Source organism: Empidonax traillii, unplaced genomic scaffold, assembly GCF_003031625.1.
Source record: "Empidonax traillii isolate 1590-97213 ecotype Southwest subspecies unplaced genomic scaffold, ASM303162v1 scaffold564:size436517, whole genome shotgun sequence".
NCBI lineage: Eukaryota > Metazoa > Chordata > Aves > Passeriformes > Tyrannidae > Empidonax > Empidonax traillii.
Genome location: NW_020955757.1, coordinates 92,432 through 115,556, shown reverse-complemented (window position 1 = coordinate 115,556; position 23,125 = coordinate 92,432). Strand labels below are relative to the sequence as shown.

The 23,125-nt window shown below is 41.1% G+C and overlaps 1 protein-coding gene across 1 annotated transcript; it reads left to right on the top strand.

Moving 5' to 3' along the window:
- The first annotated feature begins 1,506 nt into the window (after positions 1-1,506).
- PLEKHG7 (pleckstrin homology and RhoGEF domain containing G7) lies at positions 1,507-21,766 on the top strand. The gene is made up of 11 exons (XM_027897861.1): positions 1,507-1,554; positions 3,560-3,655; positions 5,497-5,592; positions 6,747-6,860; positions 8,878-9,052; positions 10,969-11,084; positions 11,846-11,939; positions 13,030-13,109; positions 14,463-14,622; positions 19,426-19,523; positions 21,315-21,766. Exons 1-11 carry the CDS (start codon positions 1,552-1,554, stop codon positions 21,420-21,422), a joined length of 1,140 nt encoding a protein of 379 aa, XP_027753662.1. The 5' UTR covers positions 1,507-1,551; the 3' UTR covers positions 21,423-21,766.
- The last annotated feature ends 1,359 nt before the right edge of the window (positions 21,767-23,125 follow it).

Genomic DNA, 23,125 nt, shown 5'->3' with positions numbered 1-23,125 from the left:
CCACCCATAGCTACAAAGAAACCTGCCATCACTACATTGTCTCTGTGTAGGAGGGCCAGGAAATATAAAGAAACCACTTGCTGAAGGGCAAACTCCTTTCAGATTAGGGCAAGGTTACTGAGCTGGGCAAACTTCACTTGTATGAATTAGGGGTGGTTTTTTTGTCATTCAACAGGGTAAAGACAAACAGAAGCAAGCATCTGATCTGGAAAATTGTCTTTCAACCATTAAGATCATAGACTGCTGCACATATGAATTTTTCTGCTTTAAGGTATCAAAACACTCAGTATGCTGTATTGAAGATACTTAACAATGGGGGAGGAATTTTGTGTTGTTTTTAAGTTAATATTTTTCAGCACATTAATCTGGATAGACTTTCTGTTAAATTAATACATAAGTTACATTATTGCATAAGGTATATTAATACATAAGGTATATTTTTGTCATTTGAAATAGAGGGGCTAGGGAGAAACTGAGGGTCATAGAAGGTTAGCAAGGGCCCTCAAGACCATCTGCATTTTGCCAGGGTTTCAGACTGTCTTAGGTCAGGAAAGTACCACCTTCAGAATAAAGGTCTCAAGACAACCCTCTCAGCAGCACGTGCAGGTCTGGGGAAAGAAATTGCAGCATGACAGAGATGTCAGATGGGGCACAGTCACCCCCATTGCTGCCTTAGGGCTGTGTTCAGAGGCAGCCACAGAGCAATCAGTGCCAACACCAAGGTTTGGCTGCAGAAATCCCACCAAAACCTGTCTGCCAGACAAACAAGGCTTCTGGCCCCTAGCCACAGAAACACCAAGCATGGGCTACGAGGGTGATATTCAGATAACGCACACCTAACACCATCCCCTCTCCAAAGCAAACCTTTTGCTTCTCATTGTTATTATTAATATTGCTGTTATTTGCAGCTTCCCAGAGGGCTCCTGTCAGTGCCTAATTTATATGGGGACAACTGACTTTGGAGCAGATCAGTAAGATTATAGTGGCCACCTTAGGACTAAACAAAACAATTTCCAAGTGACTATAAAGACATAGGCCTTTGGTAGCTTGATTTTATCATCTGGAAAATAAGAAGCTATCATCCATCCCTGCTTTCCAACAGCAGCACAACAGATTCAATTCCTTAGCATCTGCAAGCTGCCCACTGTTTTTTGATACAACATCCCACAAACGTAGATTATCCTACTGCATTACTTTCAAATTTAGTGTGTTTATATAATAAATATTTTGTAGGAAAATTTCAGGGTTTTAAATTCTTTTAGGAAATCCTTAAGCTTTCAGAAGAAAAATCACTAATACTGGCAGATGAGCTCTTTATGCAGGAAATAAAACATAGATTCTTTTCATAAGGTCTGAAGCGGTTGATGAAACAATTGCTGGTTTTCTTTTTTCTTCAATCAATAGAGTAAAACTTGGCATGAATTTATAAATGAGCAACAGACTGAGCAGAAAGATGTCGACAGCCGGTTAGAAGTGAAAAAAGAAGCAGCAGTGTGGGAACTTTTCACAAGTGAATGCACTTACTTTCTGGATCATTTGTTGGTTCTCAAGATGGTAACTTCAGATTTCACTTCGCAAAAATAATTACATTATTTGTTCTGCTGTCAGCATGGCAGACACAAAGCTACCTGAAACCTCTCATTAAGTGTCTGTGGGGAAAGTGTCTATGGGGAATGTATTAAGCACTCGGTTTTTCCTCCCATCTTTCTTGCTCATCCTGTTTTCATAGTTCCCTTTGGCTTCTGTCTTTATGGTTGCATATCTTCTTCTAAACATCACTTTCTAGTGGTGCAATCTAGTGCTTTGGCACTACCATCTGATTGTATATTCTTTCAGTAATTTCAACTGATATTCTACTATTCCTCTCATAAAGCTGAAGTGAAGCCACTCTCCACTCAGCTGTTTCTGTACTGTACTATTCCAACTGAATGTTTCTGTACTACTAATATGGAACATTATCCTCTCCATTTAACTTCATATAGAGCTATGGTTAGATTATCCTGACTAGAGCATGAAAACCTCAGAATTCCGCAGACCTGTAGTTCTAATATTACATAAAAACGAGCATACTTAAAACAGCTCCTCTCCTGCAAAAAATCTATGTTACCTCCATCATAGTGAATTTTAAGAGTTTGAAATATGAACAAGAATATTACACACAGTTACAAGAATAGCTGCACTATTCAAAGTCATTACTCATCAAAATTAACTGTATCCATTTAAAAGGATTGAAACTTCCAAAAATATTTTCTTATAATTTTTCTCTTATTCTGCACAGACAATTTTGGATTTTTATTAGGCAAAGGAAAGAGATTTGTGAAACATTTTCCATGTTGCTGAAAAGTAAGCCTGGATAGTACAAGAAGTACTGCAAAGTAATGGAAATAGAGGAGTGGGCTGAATTCCTCCTTGGTGGGACAGAACAGGAAGTAGGAGGAAAGGGAATGACAGGACTAGCTATTGGTCCAAGGTAGGAGGAAAGATCTTTCCTTCTGTACACTTTGTTCAGAAATCTGAAAAGATTAAAAAGTGGTGAATTCTGGGAGGGATGATAATAGCAGACATGCAGGCCCTTTGGTGAGTGTGATGTAGGAAACCACAGACAAGCCTTAGCCAGCTCTGCATGACCCGTGAATGATGAACTATTCAGTCCATGCCAGCTTCCCAAACTCCCCTGCCAAAGAAAGAACTCAGTGCATTTGGGTAACCAGTTTACAGATACCTACTTACTTCCAAGTATAGAAATATTCCACTGATTTTAATGAATCTCCACAGGAAGATTTAAGACCACCATAAATCCCCTTTAAGGTCTTAGGTCAATCTGTTCATGGTAACTAAAGAATTACACAAGGCTAAGCAAACACTCTCACTAGCTATCCAGTCTTGGCAACTGGGTGATAGGTTTTTCATTAATGCTTTTGACACACAAACAAAAAAATCTACTTGGTAATCCATAAATTTTAAGCCTTTTTCAGATTTAGGTCAGATTCAGTATTACTCAATCAGCCTAAACAACATAAAATCTTCAACAGCTAATAAATACACATGCTGTTTTCATGCAATGGAGGTTAATTAAACAATCCAAAGAGATGAAAAATCTTCACAGGGCGTCTACTTACATTATTTCAACAATATAATTTTTTTCCCATAGTAACTCTAAACAGTTTAGATGCGTGAAATAGGAAGGAAAACATTTAGAAAGGTCATAGAAATATGTAACTGTGCTTCTGATGTTACTAATTCCTTCACACACAGAATCTTCAGATGTCTCAGTTTCCCCTCTTCTACCAGAGGACACAGTAGGGATATAGTTGCCTCTGTGGTAGTCACAAAGAAACCCCAAAAACATCATTCATACTGTCTTCCACACACAAACCCCAATATTTAGCCTTTAGTCAGAGCATGAAACTTTGCTCTGAATGCCATAGTCTGCCCTCCCCAAATCAAATTATAATTTCATAATAATTACAGCACAAATACTTTATTTTTTTTGGGGGGGGAGGGAGATACATTGAAATGGCATAAATTGTAAATAATATTACTTGTTTTGGTTTTGAAGATATTTTTGAACACCCTAAAATACCTCCAGAGTAATGAATTTCTCTTAGATGTGGATTTGTGGAGACTTTTTGCAAACTTGGAGGAGTTAAACAAGGTGAGTAAAAAAACAGAAGTGTTACTGAGATCAGAAATCAACCAGCCCAATAAAAGAAGACAACAAACTATCCATAAAGTTTCTATTCAGTTTCAGTGTTCACATTTGGAACTTTGTTCAAATAATCAGTCATTTCTCATTTCTATTTGGTATATCGGTGAGGGTCAAATATTACCAGTGCAAACCATTCTTTTGTGTCTCCAGCAAAAGATAAACAGGCATTTTAGACATGGAGGAAAGCTCATTTGGCAGTTGTTTCTGAAGTAAATGCAAGTTTGAGACTATTTCTCATAAGCAGTGAACTTTTAAAAGGATTTGTGAAGATAAACTCCTACTACACAATCCTTACAGCAAAACAGTAAGCATGGCAAAATAATTACTATGAGTTCCCTTTTGCAAACAGGCAGGCACAAAGACTTTGCTGTCTATTATGCCACTCCAATAGAGCAAGTTAAAACAAAACGGTGACCTCTTTTCTCCAGCTGAAGTTTCCCTTGGCATGTGTGTAAGGATTTCTCCCACACAGACTGGATGCTCCGTGTTCATGTGCTACTTACCTCCCGCAGTCGAGGAGGAAGGAGGCCACAAGGCTTGGCTCTGATGTGCTCCAGCTCTTTGCTGCTTCTGGCCAGTTGTTGAGAGACCGCTTTCAGCTCTGAAAGTTAAGAAATCTCTAAATCCAAAAAAACTTTTATATTACTTTAGAAACAAAACAGAAGTTCTCCTTAGCTTGAGGGCCCTTTTACAGGATACCTTAAGGTCAACAGCAAAATGAATTTCGGAAAGCATTCTTCAGCTGCCTTAATTGAATGACTGCTCACAATCACATCACTTGCCCTAAAACCGTTGCTGAGTTTGTTTTTTCCTCTTTGTTGTATTTCCCTTGTCTTAATAGTGAGTATCTCCTTTTTTAGCCAAAACAAGAAAATCAGAAAAGGTCTTCAAAGTAGGGACAATTAACCAGAACTCAAACACATGAGCAAGGCACTGCTGCTCAGTTACAGACCACACACCTGGTGAGCTGTAGAATGACCAACAGAGCAGGTCTGGAGATACAAGGAAAGAGATTTTAAGCTGATGTGCTTCACCTTTTGTTTGTTCTGGACTAAGATCATACATGCAGGCAACTACTAGAGTTCAACAGATGTGAGTTTGTCGATTTCTTTGTTCTCATTCAAAGAAAGGAGTGGTATATATTGCTGTGTGCTTTGAGCTTGGCTGGAGCTTGGTCATGTCTTGAGAGAATTATCTTTAACACAGTTCCTATTTTACTTTCTATTTTTGTTGTCCTTATTTATATCCTTATTAATGAGGATGATAAAAGATCATCTGTTACGCATACTTGCATAGAAAATAGTGATTAAATTTAGGAGAAAGTAGCTGCTGTGAGTGCCTTTTGTGCCTTTTCTCCTGCGTTTTACAGCATGTGTTTCTTCTTGACAGCAGGCTGAATCAATGAAAAAATGCATATTGTAAAATATGTAAATGTCAAAATTAAAGGATAGGTATCACCCTATAAACAGCCCTGCCCCCATAAACACCTGTATGCAGGTACAACAGTTCATAGCAGTATCAAAGTGGATGGTGTCTCCTTCTGGCCTGAAATTTGGCCTAAAACTGAGCTCGGTCATGAATATGTGTGAAAACATTGTGCTCAGGAGGCAAGTGAGGGCTTAGGAACAGGCTTTATTCTGAAGATAATTCTGGCAATGTCAAAGAGAAAACTATAGACACCCATTAGGCTTGGAGCCTTTGGAGAGGCCAGGGATGGGGAAGAAAGTTGTTTTCATCTTAACTTCAGGTCACTGATGTTAATTTCTCTCTTTTTCCCCCTTACTTAGATAAGTCTCAGTTTTCTGAAAACTTTCTTTCAAACTGTGAAGGAGCATGTCAGCAAGACAGACTCTCCCATGGATTTCAGCTCCATACTCAGAATGGTAATTCAATTGGAAATATTTTTGCTTTTAGTAGCAGTAGGTCCTTGAAGCAGATCATTTATCATAGAATGCAGGTGCTTTAGAGCAATCAAGTCAGTCAAGGACATGCCATCTGTCGCAGTCAGTTTGGTTTCAACCTCAAGCAGCTCCTATCATCAGGATGTTTTTCTATTTATTCATTGGCATGTTTGAAGCAGTTGTGGAAATGTATGCGTGATAAAGTGTGGAAAGATTTTCCCCTCCTGGCCCAGACCCTGGCCAGTGGCAGAGGAGTACTTCAAGCTCTGTGGAAAGTGTTTCCCCGAGACCACTCCCCAGCCCCATCACTAGATGTTTCCTGGCTTCTTCCATTCCTTCACATAGACCCTCCTTTACTCCATGGAGCAGACCCACAAATGTTTTTAAGTGCTTAATTAAGAGCTCAGTGGGACTGAAATACCTGTTACACATACACATACATAACTTCCCAATTATTTTTAAAGTTGGAAATATCAATACAGACAGAAAATCAATTGATGGACCTGAACTTTCCCTAGCAGTAGAGGCCATTAGAAAACTTCTGGGAAATACTAAAACAGACCCTACCTCAGTGTTAAGATTTTTAACAGGGAAAGGTAGGTTAGAGCTTGGTTTCTCACCCTGTTATCTCTGACTTCAGACATTCTTATTGATAATGTTTGTGTGAGACAGAAAAAAATCCCAGACAAAACAAATTTTATGACTGATGACATTCAACGTCTCCAACCTGAATGATACTATGCTATCATTTCTAAGAGCAATCTAACACAATCAAACCAAAAATACTAAGCTACATGAAGTCATCAAAGCTGTTTCATAGATAGTGGTTTTATCTTCAACTTTTACATGAATTTCAAATAATTTATTTTTAACGAGAATAAAGCCTAAGAATGTGTCACACATCTGCAGAGCTGTTAGAACTGTGCTCCCATGCATTGCTTGACTGATTTTTTTACTGCTTTAAATTTTTACTACTGTTAACTTGCCCTTTACTTTTTTAATTCCCCCTTTTCCTCTTCCCATATTTTCCTAAGTACAATGAAATCTCAGGTAAAATATTACAAAACCAAAACCATTGTTTCTCCCTTTGTCATAGTATTGTTCTTTCTTGATAAATTTCCAAGTCTTTTCTGCAGTTTTTCCAGGGTGACCTCTGCCAGACACACCAGATTTATTGCCTTAATTATACTTCTGCTGTCTTCTACTTGGAAAAACTGAGACTGAGAGAAGATTTTGGCATCTACCTGAAAGTAAAGTGATGATTTTGTTGTTGTACTCTTCAGAACTCCTACCTTATGACAGGATTTTAACAGCAGACTAGGAAAGTTCATTCAGACTGTGTAGATAACATTTCATGTCAGCTTCTTGAACTGCAGAGGCTAACAATGATAAGAAGTCCCCCTTCTGATGTATGTTCACCTGCACACGTGAAAGTCTATACTTGTAATTTAGACCAGATAAGAGGGGGAAGACAAAGCGGAAGAACTGGTTTCATTCTTGCAGGTAGAAAATTTGTACTACTAGCCTCTGTAATTCAGGTGTTTTGTACATAATCCCTGGGAACCCCTGGTGGTCTAGAGGTTAAGGACGCGGCACTGTCACTGCAGAGACCCGGGTTTGATTCCCGGTCGGGGCCCCTCCCCGGGCAGATGGAGCTCGTTAGCCCTGTAAGGCAATCCATCTACATCCTGAGGACCTCGCTGCCACCGTCCAAGCTCGCTTGGCCCCGGCAGATGAACCTCAGGATTAAAGGGTGGGCTCAGTTCCGCGCACACTGTGTCTCACCTAAAAAATCCAATGCGCAGGCTGGAAGGTGTAAAGACCTTCCCCAGATCTTCGTTCGTGAAGACTGGCCAACAACAACATAATCCCTTGACTCAATGACCTCCACTTTAACAATAGGAAAAGGTTACAGTATTTAAAAACGAAACAAAAATCAAGCCACGTCTTAAATTCTCTCTCTAAACAACACCATTAACCAAGCATTTATCTCCCTCTAAGGCTGGATAGAGCTATCAGTGACGTCTTTATCAAGTTGCAGCACTAGAGTAGGTTCTGTCTTTTCTGACACCACATCTGCCTGAAGCAAAAGCTCCAGCCAGTGCGGTGGTGGAGATCTTAGGGAGAAAGCTCTGCTCTTTCCAATATCATTAGCGGACCAGTGTGTCCTGTAAACACCTAAGACTGATCCTTGACATTACAGGTTTAGAAAGAGACATCTGAAGTAGTGGGCTTTTTTCACTGGCAGCCCAAAACTGGGAGGACATGTCTTTGTAGCAGGCAAACAGCAGCTTGGGCCTTGACGTTTCGCATCGCTTGCTCCCTGACAAGAATTTCATACGTTCACGCCGAGGACAAAGTTCCCCAGTGGCAAGTAGCAGTGACTCTAAAACCTAAGGTGGCCTTCAAACCTAACTTAGGTTAATTTTCTCAGGTTTTCCTGAGAAAATCAAAACAGGAGATAAGTAAGAGCACTGTTTCGTCTGATAGCATGGACACAGCATCTGGAATGGGAAGCAGCAATGCAGAAAGTGCATCTGGAGGAGTGATGCAATTTCCAAGTAGAAAACTGTCCTGGTTTTGGCTGGGATAGTGTTAATTTTCTTCCTAGTAGCTGGTATAGTGTTGTGTTTTGGATTTAAGATGAGAGTAATCCCGATAACAGTGATTTTTTATTTATTGCTAAGCAGTATTTAAACTACGTCAAGGATTTTTCTGTCTCTCACCCCAGCTCACAAGCAAGGAATTTAGGGACACAAGAAGTTGGGAGGCGACGTGGCAGGGATAGCTGAGCCCAACTGACCCAAGGGATATCCCATATCATATGTTGTCATGCTCAGTATATAAACTAGAGGGAAAACTGGCTGGGGGGTTCTGCTCTGGAACTGGCTGGGCATAGGTTAGTGGGTGGTGAGCATTGTGCATCAGTTGTTTGGTATATTCTAATTCTACTTTATTTTTTCTTTCTGTTTCTGTCTTATTAAACTGCTTTTATCTCAAACCACAAATTATATTTTTTTTATTTCCAAGTTCCCTTTCCCATCCTACAGAGGGGAGAGGAGGGGAGAGTAAATGAGTTGTTTAGTTACCTGCTGGGTTAAACCACGACAAGAGCCTCTATACTGCCCTTGCTCTCTCTGCAAAAGAAACTCATGTTTCACTAGTCCCTGTCTCATTAGAGTCAGCTCATGGTGCAGAAAACTCTTTGCTACCTCCCAGCCAGGGAGCAAGCTGAAGCCTAAGGCAGGTTTTCCTTGTCTTCAGCAGTGGTGTGAACAAAATGAACAATGCAAGAGGTTGCATCTGCCAGAGCTGCTGGTCGCTCCTCTGCATCGACTGACGCGCTATCCTCTCCTCCTTAACAACATCTGGAAGAGGAGCACTGATGAAACAGAGAAAGGCCTTATCCAATCACTTAAGGAGAAAGTGGAAAAGTCCATATGTAAGTAACCAAGGTTAAAAGTCAAGTATGCAATTACCAACTAGCAAGTTACCTGGCCTTTTTGTGCATGTCCTTTGGAGTGTGAATTGGTCCAGTCTCTCTGCAGAAATGCAATGAGGATGCTCCTGCCTTTCTACAGTCCTGAGCCTCATTCTGTAGCGAATGACTTGGGCCACCTTATGCTGTCAAAACCTCTCTGAGCAATTCCACAGGACTCCCAAATCAGTGAGTCACTTGCACTTTCTCTGAATCATCTGCATGACAGGCAAACAATTAAGAGCAGATCAGAAACTGGAACAAACCAAGAAATATCTCAAACAAAGAAGTCTTTGAGTTGGATTTATGTCTAGGGAAAACTTTTTGTGGCTGATTCGTAATAGGATAAATTTGTACTCACAAGGGGAATATTATGTCCATGACCTTTCACTAATGACAGGGTTCTACTATGTAAAGTAGCTGAAGAGTTGTCTCAGCTACAGATTTTCTCTAAGTATTGTGGGAAATAAGGGGCTGGTCTAGGTATTAATTTTTCCCTGCATTTTGTTTTAAGTAAATAATTTATTAATTCTATATAATTTATTAACTCAGTCTTGCTCAAAAGGCTTTAAATGTATCTCTAAGTGCCTTATGGTCATATAGTTCATCAGCAGATAGATTTATTCCCCAAAGGCTTCATCCAGTCCCCACTGAAATCAGACAATACAGTACATCAGCAAAACACTTATCCCAGCAGTCCTGACAGGAGAAGTGCCAAACAGTGCCTCATCCTCACGAGCAACACACCAGGGCCTTGAGCCATCCAGCAGGGTGAGTCACTCTCTGCTGCCATCCTTCTCCTTGTGCCAGAGGCTGAAGGTTTGAGCATCTCCCCAGGAGATGAGGAAGCAAGAGAGCTAATGTCTTCTACAGATACATAAATCTGGGGCTACTTCTTCATGGGTAAATACTCCAGTGACAGAATTACCATCTAAAAGAGAGACTTGGGTTCTTTCTCTTCTTGCCAAGTCTCATGAGGAGTCTGTCCTAATGCCACACAAGAAGCACACTTTTTTGCACAGAACGGGTCCCATAGGAAAATAAAGCGGTCTCATTGATAGCCTGGGGATGTCTGCTGGGAGGACAGCAGCGTTAGGTATGGTCCCAAAGGACCATAGGATATCTAGGGAATATTACTGGCAAAGAAACAGATCCTTTCAGAAATCAGAGACCTCTGGGTAAAGGAAACCAAAGATAGAGGAGTGATCCCTCTTTGTTCACAGACGCCCAACAAGGATCTGCCTTCATTTCTGATCAGTGAATCAGTGGCATAAAGGACAATTGCAGTCATAGCATTACCCTTCTGGTGGGGAGGTGTGTCTGAAACAGTCATCTGCAATATCACTCAACCCAAAAAGTTGAAATTTAAGTTGCAGGTCTGTGAGAGCTTTCCCCATATTGGCCCTAAATTTGCAATGACACAGTCCCAATCTTTCGCATTCTGAAGCACCCCATCCCAGTTAAATATTTCAGTCACTTCTCAGTAATCGCAACAGTCTTTTTATCAGGCTATAAATAATGAAAATTATTTTTCTCTCACTGTACCACACAGTTTAGAAAGGCAGGACCTTTTTAAAGATATTTTTTAAGATTACAGTTTTATTGAGTTTTATATGATTTCCTCTGTTCCCCAGACAGATTAGTAAACACAACCTTTTCATTTAGCAGTGAATTTAAGCATCTTTGAATGCATGAATTGAAATTCTGTCCCTGTTAATCTAAGAAGAGTTTAAGCATTTTTTACAATGACGTCAAGATTTCTTCTGGGGCCTAACATGAGGCACTTTGGCTTTCACCGGAGAAAATTGGTATTTAGCATCTTCTAGAAACAGGATTGCTTATGCCAACCTTGGCAGTGACTGGGGTTTCACACATTTCAGGGGACCTGGAAGGTAAAGTCAAGTGGTTGGACAACTTTCAGAAGTTCAGGCAGCTGCAAGAGGTCATAATTTGGCCTCAGGTCTGGGATCGTGACAAAAGGTTCTTTGTCCCAGAGGTAAGCAGATTTGAAAAGGTATTTTTAACTTGGGGATGATTTAGTTTCCTATCTATCTTTATAATGTGGTCTAAAGTTGGCTGGTTGTCTGTATTCTAGTTACTAGGGATGGCTCTAACAGGAGCAGCTGCAAACACTGTAGCTGAATACACACAGTGCCTTGGATCACAGCATTGGTTCCTCCTAGCTAGCATCCAAGAGAGTGCAGTCATACAGTCCAGGAAGACTCTTCAATATTTGTTTTTAGGGGACAGAATTAAATGGGATACGTGTAAGTATTACCACCATTTTATATAGATATTAATTACAAATTATTTGCCTCTCTCACTCCTTGAGCTGAGCCAAAGAACTTTTAATTTACATTTAAGTAACACTACAAAAAATTACACATCACACCTGGGCGTGCACCTTTCTGCTGTTCTAATCCTCTTACCCAAATAGACAGACTTTAAGCAGCATTATGGTAACATCATCAAGTGAGTCTCACCTCAAGGATTTTGTCTGCTCACATACAGGGCTGCAAAAACTATTAAACTCACTTCGGAAAAGTAAACTCCAGCTTAACATTTCAAAAGCATGAATATGTTTAAGCAATAGCACTGCTGAAGAAACACAGCCGTGCTCAGTTATCAGCTGTGTGATGTATTTAGCCTGAGACAAGAACACACGTATGCTCATCTTCTTTAACTGCTGGTTACCTCCCAGTTCCCAATCAAACATGCAAGAATACCCATTTTCTCTCTCTCTTTTTTTGGGTCAAGTGTTTGAAGCAAAGCTTACGAGAAAACAGCAGTGAAAACATTTTGTCTTCAGCGAACAGACTTCTCCTTCATGAAGGGAGGTTGATGTTAGCAGGTAATGTCCCTGAATGTCCTGGTGCTGCGAGATAGCTTAACAGAATTATACATTGTCATGGCAGGTTCAGAAGAAACCTCTGCAATAGCACTTAGGCAGGTGCATGAAAGAAAAAGCAAATTTATAGCTTGTCAGAGAGAGACTCAGATACAGGTAAACTGCCAAAAGGATAAGTAGTCTGTATGATTGTTTATTGCCACATCTGAATACTCAGTCTGCCGGGTGCTGAAAAAATCAGTCAGGCTGGCCAAAACCTGCCACTCAAAGGGAGCCTGTGCTGTCATATTGAAGAATGTGGAAACAGGGAAACAGGTAGTTTAGATTGTCCTATGCAAGGTGCCCCACATGGCAGGGGACTGATGTCAACATATCTCACCCCTCTAGCATCATATCTACTATGTGTTTCACTGAAAATTACTGAAGAGTCCAAAGGTATTTCCTATTTTTATTTCAACTTCATCTCTACTAAGTCTGCTGTTCTGATAGATACCTTGGAACAAGAAGGTGTTATCCTGCCAGGTGGCTTCCCGTTCATGAGCAGAGCACTCATACAACATGCCATTAACTCCACGGGTAGCAAAGTGATCCAACACAAGCAAGTTGATTTCTACAACACTTTCTATCACCCTTGCATGATGCTATCAAATAACACTTCATCACTGCAAAGGCATATGAAAAGGGCAGCATACCAGGAAAAGGTGGTACTTCCCTGTTCCTTTATCTCTGCCATTTTCAGAAGTTTCACTGCTTACCTGGCAGGATTTGCTAGTCTATAGCACGCTGTTTGTTGTATTTGTACAACACTGACTCAGGTAATTTTTCCTGGCAGGCAAGTAGTTGTTTAATCAGAATGAGGTAGCTGCTGCAAGGTACAAGTATAAGTAGCCAAAATTAAGAAGCAGTATATGATTTACTGTGTTTGAGAAGACAGACTCACATAAGGAACAAGTAGTTGTAAATTACTAGAAGTGAGGCATCATTGTTAAAAGCATTTTGTACAATGCAGTGATTCAAATATACCTCATCTTAGAGGCAGCAATTCCTTAAAATAATCACACCATAAAATTGACTTTTTTTTTTCCCTTCTCAGAAAGCACAAGACTCCTTGATGTCTACCTCTTCCTATTTGATGATTTCCTACTAATAACCAAAATCAAGCGCAACAAAAAGGTAATAATGTATAGAGATATACATGGTTGCAGTTGTTATGGTTTTTAGTTTGGTAAGTATTTTGAAGGTACTTTAGCAGATTGACCTAATGATAAAAACACAAGATAACTAATCAGCATGAAGAACCGGTGATAATTCCTTATACTACTAGCAAACCATAACACTGATTCAAAACCCTGCTTCTAGGCTCAGTATGTTACAAGAACACTACTACAGGCAAAATTTACATCAAAAGACCTTAATATTTACCTGATATTAAGGAATGTGCTGGATTCTCATGTGCTGGATAACTAAACCTCAGAAAAGGTTCAAAAACGGAAAAAGTTTTCTAATATTCCCTGGATGATTCAGTTCAGTAATATGAGATTTTTTTTTATCCCAAAGATATCAGAATTGTTGGAAAAGAAAAAAAAAATAAAAGAAAAAAGAAAGGAAAAAAACTAGGGAAATGCTAAAATTATAGAAGCTTGGCTTAATTCTCAGTTCCTACACTGCCTGTTGTCCTCTCTTTGCCTTGATTTCCCCTAGCTTAAAGCTGAGATATAGTGACTTTGCTTAAGAAAATGTTTCTTGATTAATGGTGCTATAGAGTTCTATAGATAATAAATAACTGTATTTAGCCACAAAAGAAAGGCACTGGATGACCTAAAATTCCTAAAGCTTTAGTGTAGGAGTGCATCTAGCTAATTCAGTTTATGAAGCTGATGTAAACCAAGTCTAAATTGACCTTTGCTAAATCTCAACAAGTTTGTGCCTGATTTAAAGACTTCTTGCATTATTTTTTTTTTTAAAGAAGCAGGTGTTCTGCTCTAGAAAGAAGGGAGATAGAGAAAACATGCAGTGAGGGATTTGGGACCAGCAGCACCATTCCTTAAAAGAGTGGTGGTGAAGGAAGCAGAAATTCAAGGGACCTGGTACCCTCAGGCAAGTCTTTTAAAGGGTTGTCCCACATACCTGTGTTGGTGAACCTTCTGTGAAGGGCTGCAACTCATCTGGAGCTCTGGGAATTTTCTGTCTCCAGCATGTATGTGAGGGGAGATGGTGAAACACACCTCCAAGAAATGGAGAAAAAGACCTGCTATTAAAATAAGGGGGAAAGGGGAAAAAATCCTTTTGAACGCCTTTGGCTGTTTTCTGCCTGTGGACTTGTGTTTCTATTGTGTCTTTTTAGTGCAAGGTATGACCTTGCAGGAGAGCTCCAGGTACCAGTGAGTTTTTCTAAGATTCCTCAGGCAAAAAAACTGTCTGTGTATGTTTGATAAGAGAAAGCATGTAATTTAATTGCCTTTAGTGCTTATACTCCATGAGCAGATGGCAGACAACAAGCTAACCAGTTTCATTTTCTATTCCCAGAAATATGGGGGTTCAGACACCAGCTTAATCCCTGTCTGTCCTTCCCTCACTCCTGAACTGCAGTCCTTCATAAGAGAGGGCGGATTTTGCACAGTCCTGGACCAGCCCATCCCACTAGACAGACTAACACTGAAGAACATTGAACCTGTCCAAGTTACAGGTATGTGCCTGCATGCATCTGAATGCCATGCCAGTGTACTCTGTGTGTGTGGCAGTGTAAGGGTAAGATGCTGTTTGTCCACAAACCACCCCCAGATGCCTGAAGAGCAAACACAAGTGCCTCACAGCTGTGGCTTCACAGCTCTGCTCGTTTTAAGGCATGAGTGATTGCCACAGACTTTACACCCCATGGCCCCCTGCCTCTAAGAGTGACTTTCACATACGCACCAGTGACTCTCAGGTATTATCCATTCACCCCAAAGGAGGTATCAAGGCTCAAATTACTTCTTTCTCACAAGCCAAGTGTTTTCTTGCCCTAACTGTCCTAATACCCTCTCTCAAAGCCCGGGCCTCTTTCCCAAGTACATTTTCAATTCCATACTAGTTAGGCAGCATTTTTTCACCTTTCTCACTACATTGTTCTCCTGGGTGTCCTCCCACATGCACAGCAGCCATTCTCAAGGAGGCTGGAGAGGGGATTTACCTCCTATTGCTACTCCTACTCATCTCTCCATTAGCCCTCGAGAGGACAGAAATCACCCACCATACATCAATGCTTCCTTGTTCTCAGACATCCAAATGCATCACTGGGGAAAACCACCTCCTGTAACTGGTGCTGTGCAGCTGGGAGAGGAAGGGAGGAGGACTGACCTCCAGCAAGTGGCCAGCCTTACCCTGCCAAAACAACATTTCTGAAGTCACCAAATCAGAGCTTGGATGAGAGACCAGGCATGAAACATCAGATCTCCCCTTGGTCTGAGCTGCTGATGCAGGCTCTCACACACCTAACCGTGGTGGTGAATGGTGCTACATCCAGCTGGTGGCCAGGCACTAGTGATGTTCTCTAGGCCTCAGTACTGGGGCCAGTCCTGTTTAACACCTTTGTAAAAAGCCTGGATGAGGGGAGTGAGGACACTCTTAGTCAGTTCACAGACTACACTAAGTTGGGTGGCAGTGTTGATCTGCTGCAGGGTAGGAAGGCTCTGCAGAAGGATCTGGACAAGCTGTATTAATGGGTCAAGGCTTCAATGGGGTGACATACCAGGTCCTGCACTTGGGTCAAAACAACCCTGTATACAACAAACCTGTGCAGCACTACAGCCTTAGGAAGAGTGGCTGGAAAGCAGCCCAAAGGAAAAGAACCAGAAGGTGCTGGTCAACATCTCGCTGAACATGAGCCAGCAGTGCCCGGGTGGTCAAGAAGGCCAATGGCATCCTGGCCTGTGTCAGAAATAGTGTGCCAGTAGGACCAGGGAAATGATTATCCCTCTGTACTCGGCACTGGTGAGGCCACATCTCAAGTGCTGTGTCCAGTTCTGGGCCTCTCACTACAAGAAAGACATTGATGTTCTGGACATGTCCAGAGAAGGGCAACAAAGCTGGTGAAGGGTCTGGAGGGCAAGGGTTATGAGGAGCAGCTGAGGGAGCTGGGGGTGTTTAGCCTGGAGAAAAGGAGGCTCAGGGGAGACCTAATCGCTCTCTACAACTGCCTGAAATGGGGTTGTAGCCAGGGAGGGGGGCAGTCTCTTCTCCCAGGCAGCTAGGGACAGGACTAGTGGAAATGGCCTCAGGGTGAGTCAGGGGAGGTTCAGGTAGGACATCAGGAAGAATTTTTCCACTGCAAGTGTGATTAGACATTGGAATGGATTGCCCAGGGAGGAGGTGGAGTCACCATCCCTGCAAGTGTCCAATAAATGACTGGACATGGCACCTAGTGCTGCAATTTAGTTGACATGGTGGTGTTTGGTCAAAGGTGGAACTTGATGATCTTGGAAGTCTGTTCCAGCTTAACGACTCTGCTATTCAGTCTAACAGTGCCAAGATCACAGGAGCCTCCCATACCAAAGAGAATTAAAAGAAACACAAATCTCTTGGCTGTTGGGTCATCCTAATCCTAAAGACTGAGAGGAAAAGCTTAGGGAGCTAGAGCGCTCTGTAGGAAATCAATAGATAAGGAGAATAAACCTAGAGCCTGTAAAATTCATGATAACTTTGAAATATATGCACCCAGAGTATTTAGCATTCAGCATCAATGCTGAGAGGAAATAAAGCTAGGCAATAAAAGGCAAATGACTAAATATGAGATAAGGAAATGAACACAGAATAATAACCCGTTTTTAAATGTGCTCCAAGCACTGTCTGCCTGCCTACTAAGTCTCCCTACCAATCCAGCAGAAATGGAGCAAACACATCAGCCACCTCTTGCCTGCAGGGTGGAGGGGAGGGCAGCCCCATGTCCTGTGTAAGTCCAGGCTAAGTGCCAGGTGACAGCTTCTGCAGCCACCCTCGAGTTTGCGTCTAAAAGACTGGCCAAAAAATCCATAATGGGGATGGGAATAAGATTTCTGGATTTTTTTTTTTTTTCCAAGACAGCATTTCCTACATTCAGAGATTTCTAATCAGGGTCTTTATATCTTTGTGATCAAGCATCAGGATAGACAAAATTGTCTTCTGCATCCCAGCCCAGCCTCTGTCCACTGGTTATGACATTATCCTGCAAGCTGGACCTGACTTCTCTCTCAGCTACAGCTGTTCTCTCCAGCTACAGCTGTAGCTATGGCAGTCTCTGTACTAACGTGTAGTCCTGCAACAACTTGGAAGCCCCATCCTAACACAGGACCCCTTAGGAAAGGGTACAATAAAAATAGCGAGAAAAATTATCATCGAGGGCTTGCAGTTCAGATTTCCACCATTCTGTTTAAAACAACAAGCAAACCTTCTAGTGTCAACAGAAAATGTCCCTTTGCGGGGGGGGGGGGGGAATAATTAAATATTGTCTGGAACGTATGACCTTGGGGAATGTTGCCAATTTATTTGTAGTCTCAAGGAGACTTTCATTACTGCTGGCACTAAAAGATTAGTTAGCATGTTCCCAGAAAGGGCATGTGATCCATCACATTAATCAAAAATGAAATCCTGATTTTTGATCTAACAAGTACTTTTGCATTCATTATTTTGCTGAGGGTTGACCTCGCTTCGGAAATAAACAAAGCTCAATACAAGTACTAGGAAAAAAAAATGTTGTTATATCATAGAAATACCCTTTTGGCACCAGGCAGGAAGCTAAAAATTTTGCAGGATAATTCTAGTCCAAAGCCACCTATGTATCAGTGTAGAGATAAGAGGTAAAATGGTTTGCTGATAACACCAGGAAGCTATCCTAAAAGTAGAACTATCTGCAAACACCATGACAAAGTTACAAGAGATGTAACTTTATACATAAGTGTAATAGTAGGAACCCATCTCTGAAGGCTGTAAGCAGCAACACAATTTCTGATTAGAAGATCACTTTCTTTTTATCATTCTGCTCTGAATTTAATCTTTGCAACTACTTATTATTACTCCACTAATAATGCTTTACACTACATTTGAAGGGGCCAGACCCACTGATAGGTTACTGTATCAAAGCTAGTATACTGTATTTAGTATACTAGATGCTACTGTATCAAATTTTTACAAACACAGAATTTCTTTTTAAAAATATTATTGAGACCTTGATGCCAAGCATTGCCCAGAAAATTCATTTTAAGAACTGTAAAGTTCTATTTCCTATTGACCACAGACAGGCAGAAGGCATGAGTTCAGAAACATATCTCCTCCGCTGCTACAAATTTCTGCTGTTGATTTGCTGCAGTAGTTTACCAGTCTGTGCTCCATTTCCCTTTTCTACAAAACTAGGATTATACTGCTCTTCATCTGGCAGAAACATTCTGAGCACTTGGACAGTACTTGGACAGCACTTGAACTGGAAGCATTACATAGCAGCAAGATAATGTACATAGCAGAAGACTTCAGAGCAAGCTATATGAAATAGATAAATTTGTCAAAAAGATAAGTCAACTGCGGTAGGCTCCAAAAAATGCTGCCTTGTTGCAGCAGCTTGAGATCTGAGCTCTTCTCAGGCTGCATGATTGAGGATTCAGGGGCAGGGCTCTGCTTAGGGCGAGCGCTCACAGGGAGGCAATCCCACACCTCAGTTACCATTGATTCATTCAGTGTAACATCAACTTCAGTTTAAAAAAACGCAATGCCATGTGAATCCAGAGGATTGGAACAGGTTGCTGTGTCCCCCTCACTGGTACTACCAGCCCACCCAAGTATGCCTGCTGTCTGCCACAGGGTTTTGGCTGCTTGAAGATGCTTTTCCCTCCTCTTCCCCTAAGCTTGCTTCATAGCAGACGTAAGCCACCCCTTCATTCCAGACATGTGACATTCGTGTCAATTTGTCCCCTTGCAAAGAAATGTACCACATGATGCTCAAAGTCATCTTCAGGACCAAAAGTCTGGCAGGAAACAGGGTGGCAACATGCTTGGCCCTGTAAGATATTGCTGCCAGCAGACAACTGGGGCATCCCCAAAAGGAGCACCAGCTCAGGCACACACCCAGGAAGAACCCAAACACACCATTAGCCCAAGTGCAGTCACTTCCCTATGTGGCAGCTGTCACATGGGTTTATTTCAATAAAATAAAAATAGGGCCTTTCTCTTCAATTTTTGATACTTGTTCTCCTCTAACTTCAGTTATGATTTAGTCTACTTTGAAGGAAAATATTTCTTAATGATCCTCAGCTAGACTCAAAATCACCTTAGCTGCACAGTGATAAAGTATTTAAAAATAAAACAAATGCAAGTAGAATTGAGATTTTGAAATAAGAAAGCTTCCCATACAACAAAAAAATTCACCCTATCAGGGTTGAAAAGGTGATTAGATAGATAATTTCTTCAATCGTAATTGATGAGATATAAATTGGGACTGACGGCCATATGAGATGTATTTATATCACTCCTTCACATTCTTCCACAGTCTTCAGCCTGCGAAATGCTTTCCTAATACAGCATGAAAATAGGTATCGGCAGTGTATAGCAGTCTTCTTGCTACAAGCTCCAACAGAGACTGCCAAGGTAAGTAGCACACCTTATTTTTCTTCTCTAATTACACAACTACACTTTCCCTAAAGGAGGACGGTAGCTGTGATAAGAATCTATTACAGCTGTGACATTTGACCAGAACCAACCAGAACAAAATAACACCTCAGTGCTCTGGCTCACACATTTATTACAGAATTTTTGCTGTTGAACACGTACCAGTTTTATATCAGGGTTGACAGCAAGTCATTTTCTTGTTGAAAAACATTATCAACTCTGATTGCTTAAAAAAAAAAAAAAAAGAGCCATTTCTTGTGTGACAGACATGAAGACGATCAGACCCTCCAGAGAAGTCAATACCAAACCCTGCTCACCAACTCACATGCAGTAGTACTCAGATCAGAAAACTGTCTCATGCTCATCTAGCACAACATGCATCTTGCAATTTCAGACTGAACAGATGGTATGATTAATTTCACTGTTATATAAATTTACCCCTCATTTTCACACCATATCCCATTTCCAGTAACAGCACTGTATATAACACCTGAAAGTGTGTCAGGCACTTCACAGTATTTTGCATGCTCATGTAAGTTGAATTTCATTCTCCAATACCTAATGCACAGAAATTTGACCACCACTAATACTAATTCGGGAGCCCCTGGTGGTCTAGAGGGTAAAGGTGCTGCGCTGTCACCGCAGAGACCCGGGTTTGATTCCCGGTCAGGACACTCCCCAGGCAGATGGAGCTCGTTAGCCCTGTAAGGCAATCCATCTACATCCTGAGGACCTCGCTGCCACCGTCCAAGCTTGCTTGGCCCTGGCAGATGAACCTCAGGATTAAAGGGTGGGCTCAGCTCCGCGCACACTGTGTCTCACCTAAAAAATCCAATGCGCAGGCTGGAAGGTGTAAAGACCTTCCCCGGATCTTCGTTCGCGAAGACTGGTCATTACACTTATTAATACTAATTCTTAAAAGTAAGCAGCAGCAGACTTTTTCCAGGAAAAGCAATGAGTGAATTCTTTCCATTTCCAAGTCACTGGTTGGGACTTAGAACAGGTATCTACTCAAGAAGTGGTTACCTTCTTCTATTAATGAAATATGACCTCTCTTTTTCAAAGCTGCCTTTACACCAGGGCTACCATCTTCTCAATGTCATAGAATCATAGAATAGTTTGGGTTGGGAGGGACCTTTAAAGGTTTTACTCCAAAGGATTAATCCTTTTAAGATTATTCCAATGTGTAATCATAGAAATTCAGAGACAACTCAGCTTCTGTGATAATACCATTGGACTAGCAGAGAGAGAAGGAAGTTACATATTTTAAATTATCTTTCCAGTCATCACCCTCTGTCCTCACGCCTGGATGACAGCAACTATAGACCTGAATGCTGTCAGCACCATGATAGAAACTGAAATTCAGATGGCAGCATATGGCAGATCTTGGAGGGGAACAGCACTTGCAAATAGAACTGGGGCTGTCTTAATCAGAGGAACAGCATTAAAAAAATAAACATCACAGAAAAACAGGTGAAAGAGCCTGAAACAAACCTCACCAGTACAAGAAAACAGAGCAAATCCTACCTTCCAGTCAAAAAGGAAACATTCACTGGAAATGTCTGGCCACAGACACAGATTCCAGCAGTGTGTAGTGGCCTCAGCAGCTGGGAGAGCTTCAGTTCTGGGATAATTCATGTTTGCTTCAGTAATTACGAGCAAGAGCCTGAAGAAAGGCTAAATAAAACTAAAGGCTCTGTGTGTTTATGCATCTGAATTAATAGAATTTTTTTGGTTGTCTTGGTTTACAAATACTTTTTCTTGTTACAGAAAGCATGGATGTCACAGATAGAAATGGCAATCGCCAATTACACCACAAGACATGAAACCAGGAAAAGCACGGAGTTCTGCTTCCCAGTTGAATCCTCTGAAATTTAACAATGCCAGCACTGCACCGACAGAGCCAGTGGAAGACTGTTGTAGTGAAAACACAGTTATCTCTTCCAGAATGCCTTAAGTTTCTGAAACTAACAGATTTCTGACTTAACTAGACAAAAAAGTGAGCAGTTTGGACCATGCCATGTAGGAATAAATTGGAGAGGGAGAATGAGCCATGAAACAAATGTATGGCTCCTAGATGCTCTTTGCTTCATTTAGGGAAGACTGTCTCCACGCAGGGAAACTTTAATACAGCCTGTAATTTCCTAGAAGCATGACAGGAAAAAACTCCTATGTTGGTGAGGAGAATTCATTCACCAGAGAAGTCAGAAGGCTAATTCCATCATTCAGTTTTAATAAATTTCACTAAATTATAGTTGTGTAGCCATAGCTCCTGATAGTTATGCATCTCTACCTACTAAACTATAATATCACACAATGTTTTTTGCATATATGTGTATATATATGTGTGCACTTACCTGGTTCAGTCTCTCCAAATGCAGCCTAGGCTGCTGTGATACACACATTCACTTGTGCCTATGATGGGCAAGCTTCCTGGGAAAGGAACAGCCACTCGGGCTCCGTGCCAAGCGGTGAATGTGTAAAGCAGGAGAGTAGAACAAAGTGCAGACAGCAGATCTGCACAGGGACACCACAAAACCTGCACACATTTAGACACAACTTGTCTGACATGGCCGTGCTCCATCTCCCCAGTCCCAAGCTCAGCTGCACACTGCATCATACCTGGTGCTCACCAGAGCCTCACAGTGTCTTGAAACCAATTCTGACAGGACAGAAAGATATTTCAAGCCCAGAGCAGTCACACCTGACAGACTAAGCTCTGTGCTTTGTGTGCTGGCAGAAGGAAGCAGGTTTTTGTTGATGCTCCCACAATTCGATAGTGTCTCTCTCATAGGACTGATCTCCCACATTAATCATCTGGCTTCTCTCTGCAACACAGTTCCACTCTGAAAGAGCTTTCTATCTCACAAGCAAGATGTTCATTAGTCTAAAAAACAAAACAAGAGCTAGTTTTGAGTCTTCCAGTTATGGCAGTTGTCCAACTGAATGTGGTGTCTGAACACAGTCAGTGACAGAAGGACTTTAATCGAATGTGGGATATCCAGCAGCCTTGTACAGCTACTGGAAACGGAAAGACTACTCTGAATTTAACCTGTGAAAAAAAACAAATTTGAAAAACAGTCATTATCACTGTGTCCTCAGGAATGTGAAAGCCTTTGTTGCAGCTCCTCCTAAGTCCAAGAAACTAGAGTGTTTAGCTTGTTTTTAGATGTGTAGCTTCCCAACAGTTAATTTGTAAAAACTATATATCCTCCATTTCAAAGCAGTTTTGCTGCCTGAAATGGGGCAAGGTAGTTTTGAATGATATAACTGGTCTATTAGAAAGGTCCAATTTTTTTTTATTGTTATTTATCATTCCTTTAACAGGTTAGAAAACAAAAATGACATTTCAGTAACATTTCTTTATCATTTATACAGAACTGGTTGATGCAGGGTGTCACCTTCTCATTCAAATCCACAGCCACCTTCCAAATCACAGAGTTTAAGAATTACAGTGCACACTGGACTAAATTCTTTCACAATGTAAGGCACAACTACATGATCACAAGTAATAAACACAAACACTGAACATAGAACTTAAAAGAGACTCAAACTTCAATTAAAAAGAAACAAAACCAAAA

Coding starts and splice junctions, on each gene's coding strand:
- PLEKHG7 (XM_027897861.1), top strand. Junction 6,861..8,877: donor ATTTTGGCATCTACCTGAAA/GTAAAGTGATGA, acceptor TGTCTTCAGCAG/TGGTGTGAACAAAATGAACA. Junction 14,623..19,425: donor TGAACCTGTCCAAGTTACAG/GTATGTGCCTGC, acceptor ATTCTTCCACAG/TCTTCAGCCTGCGAAATGCT.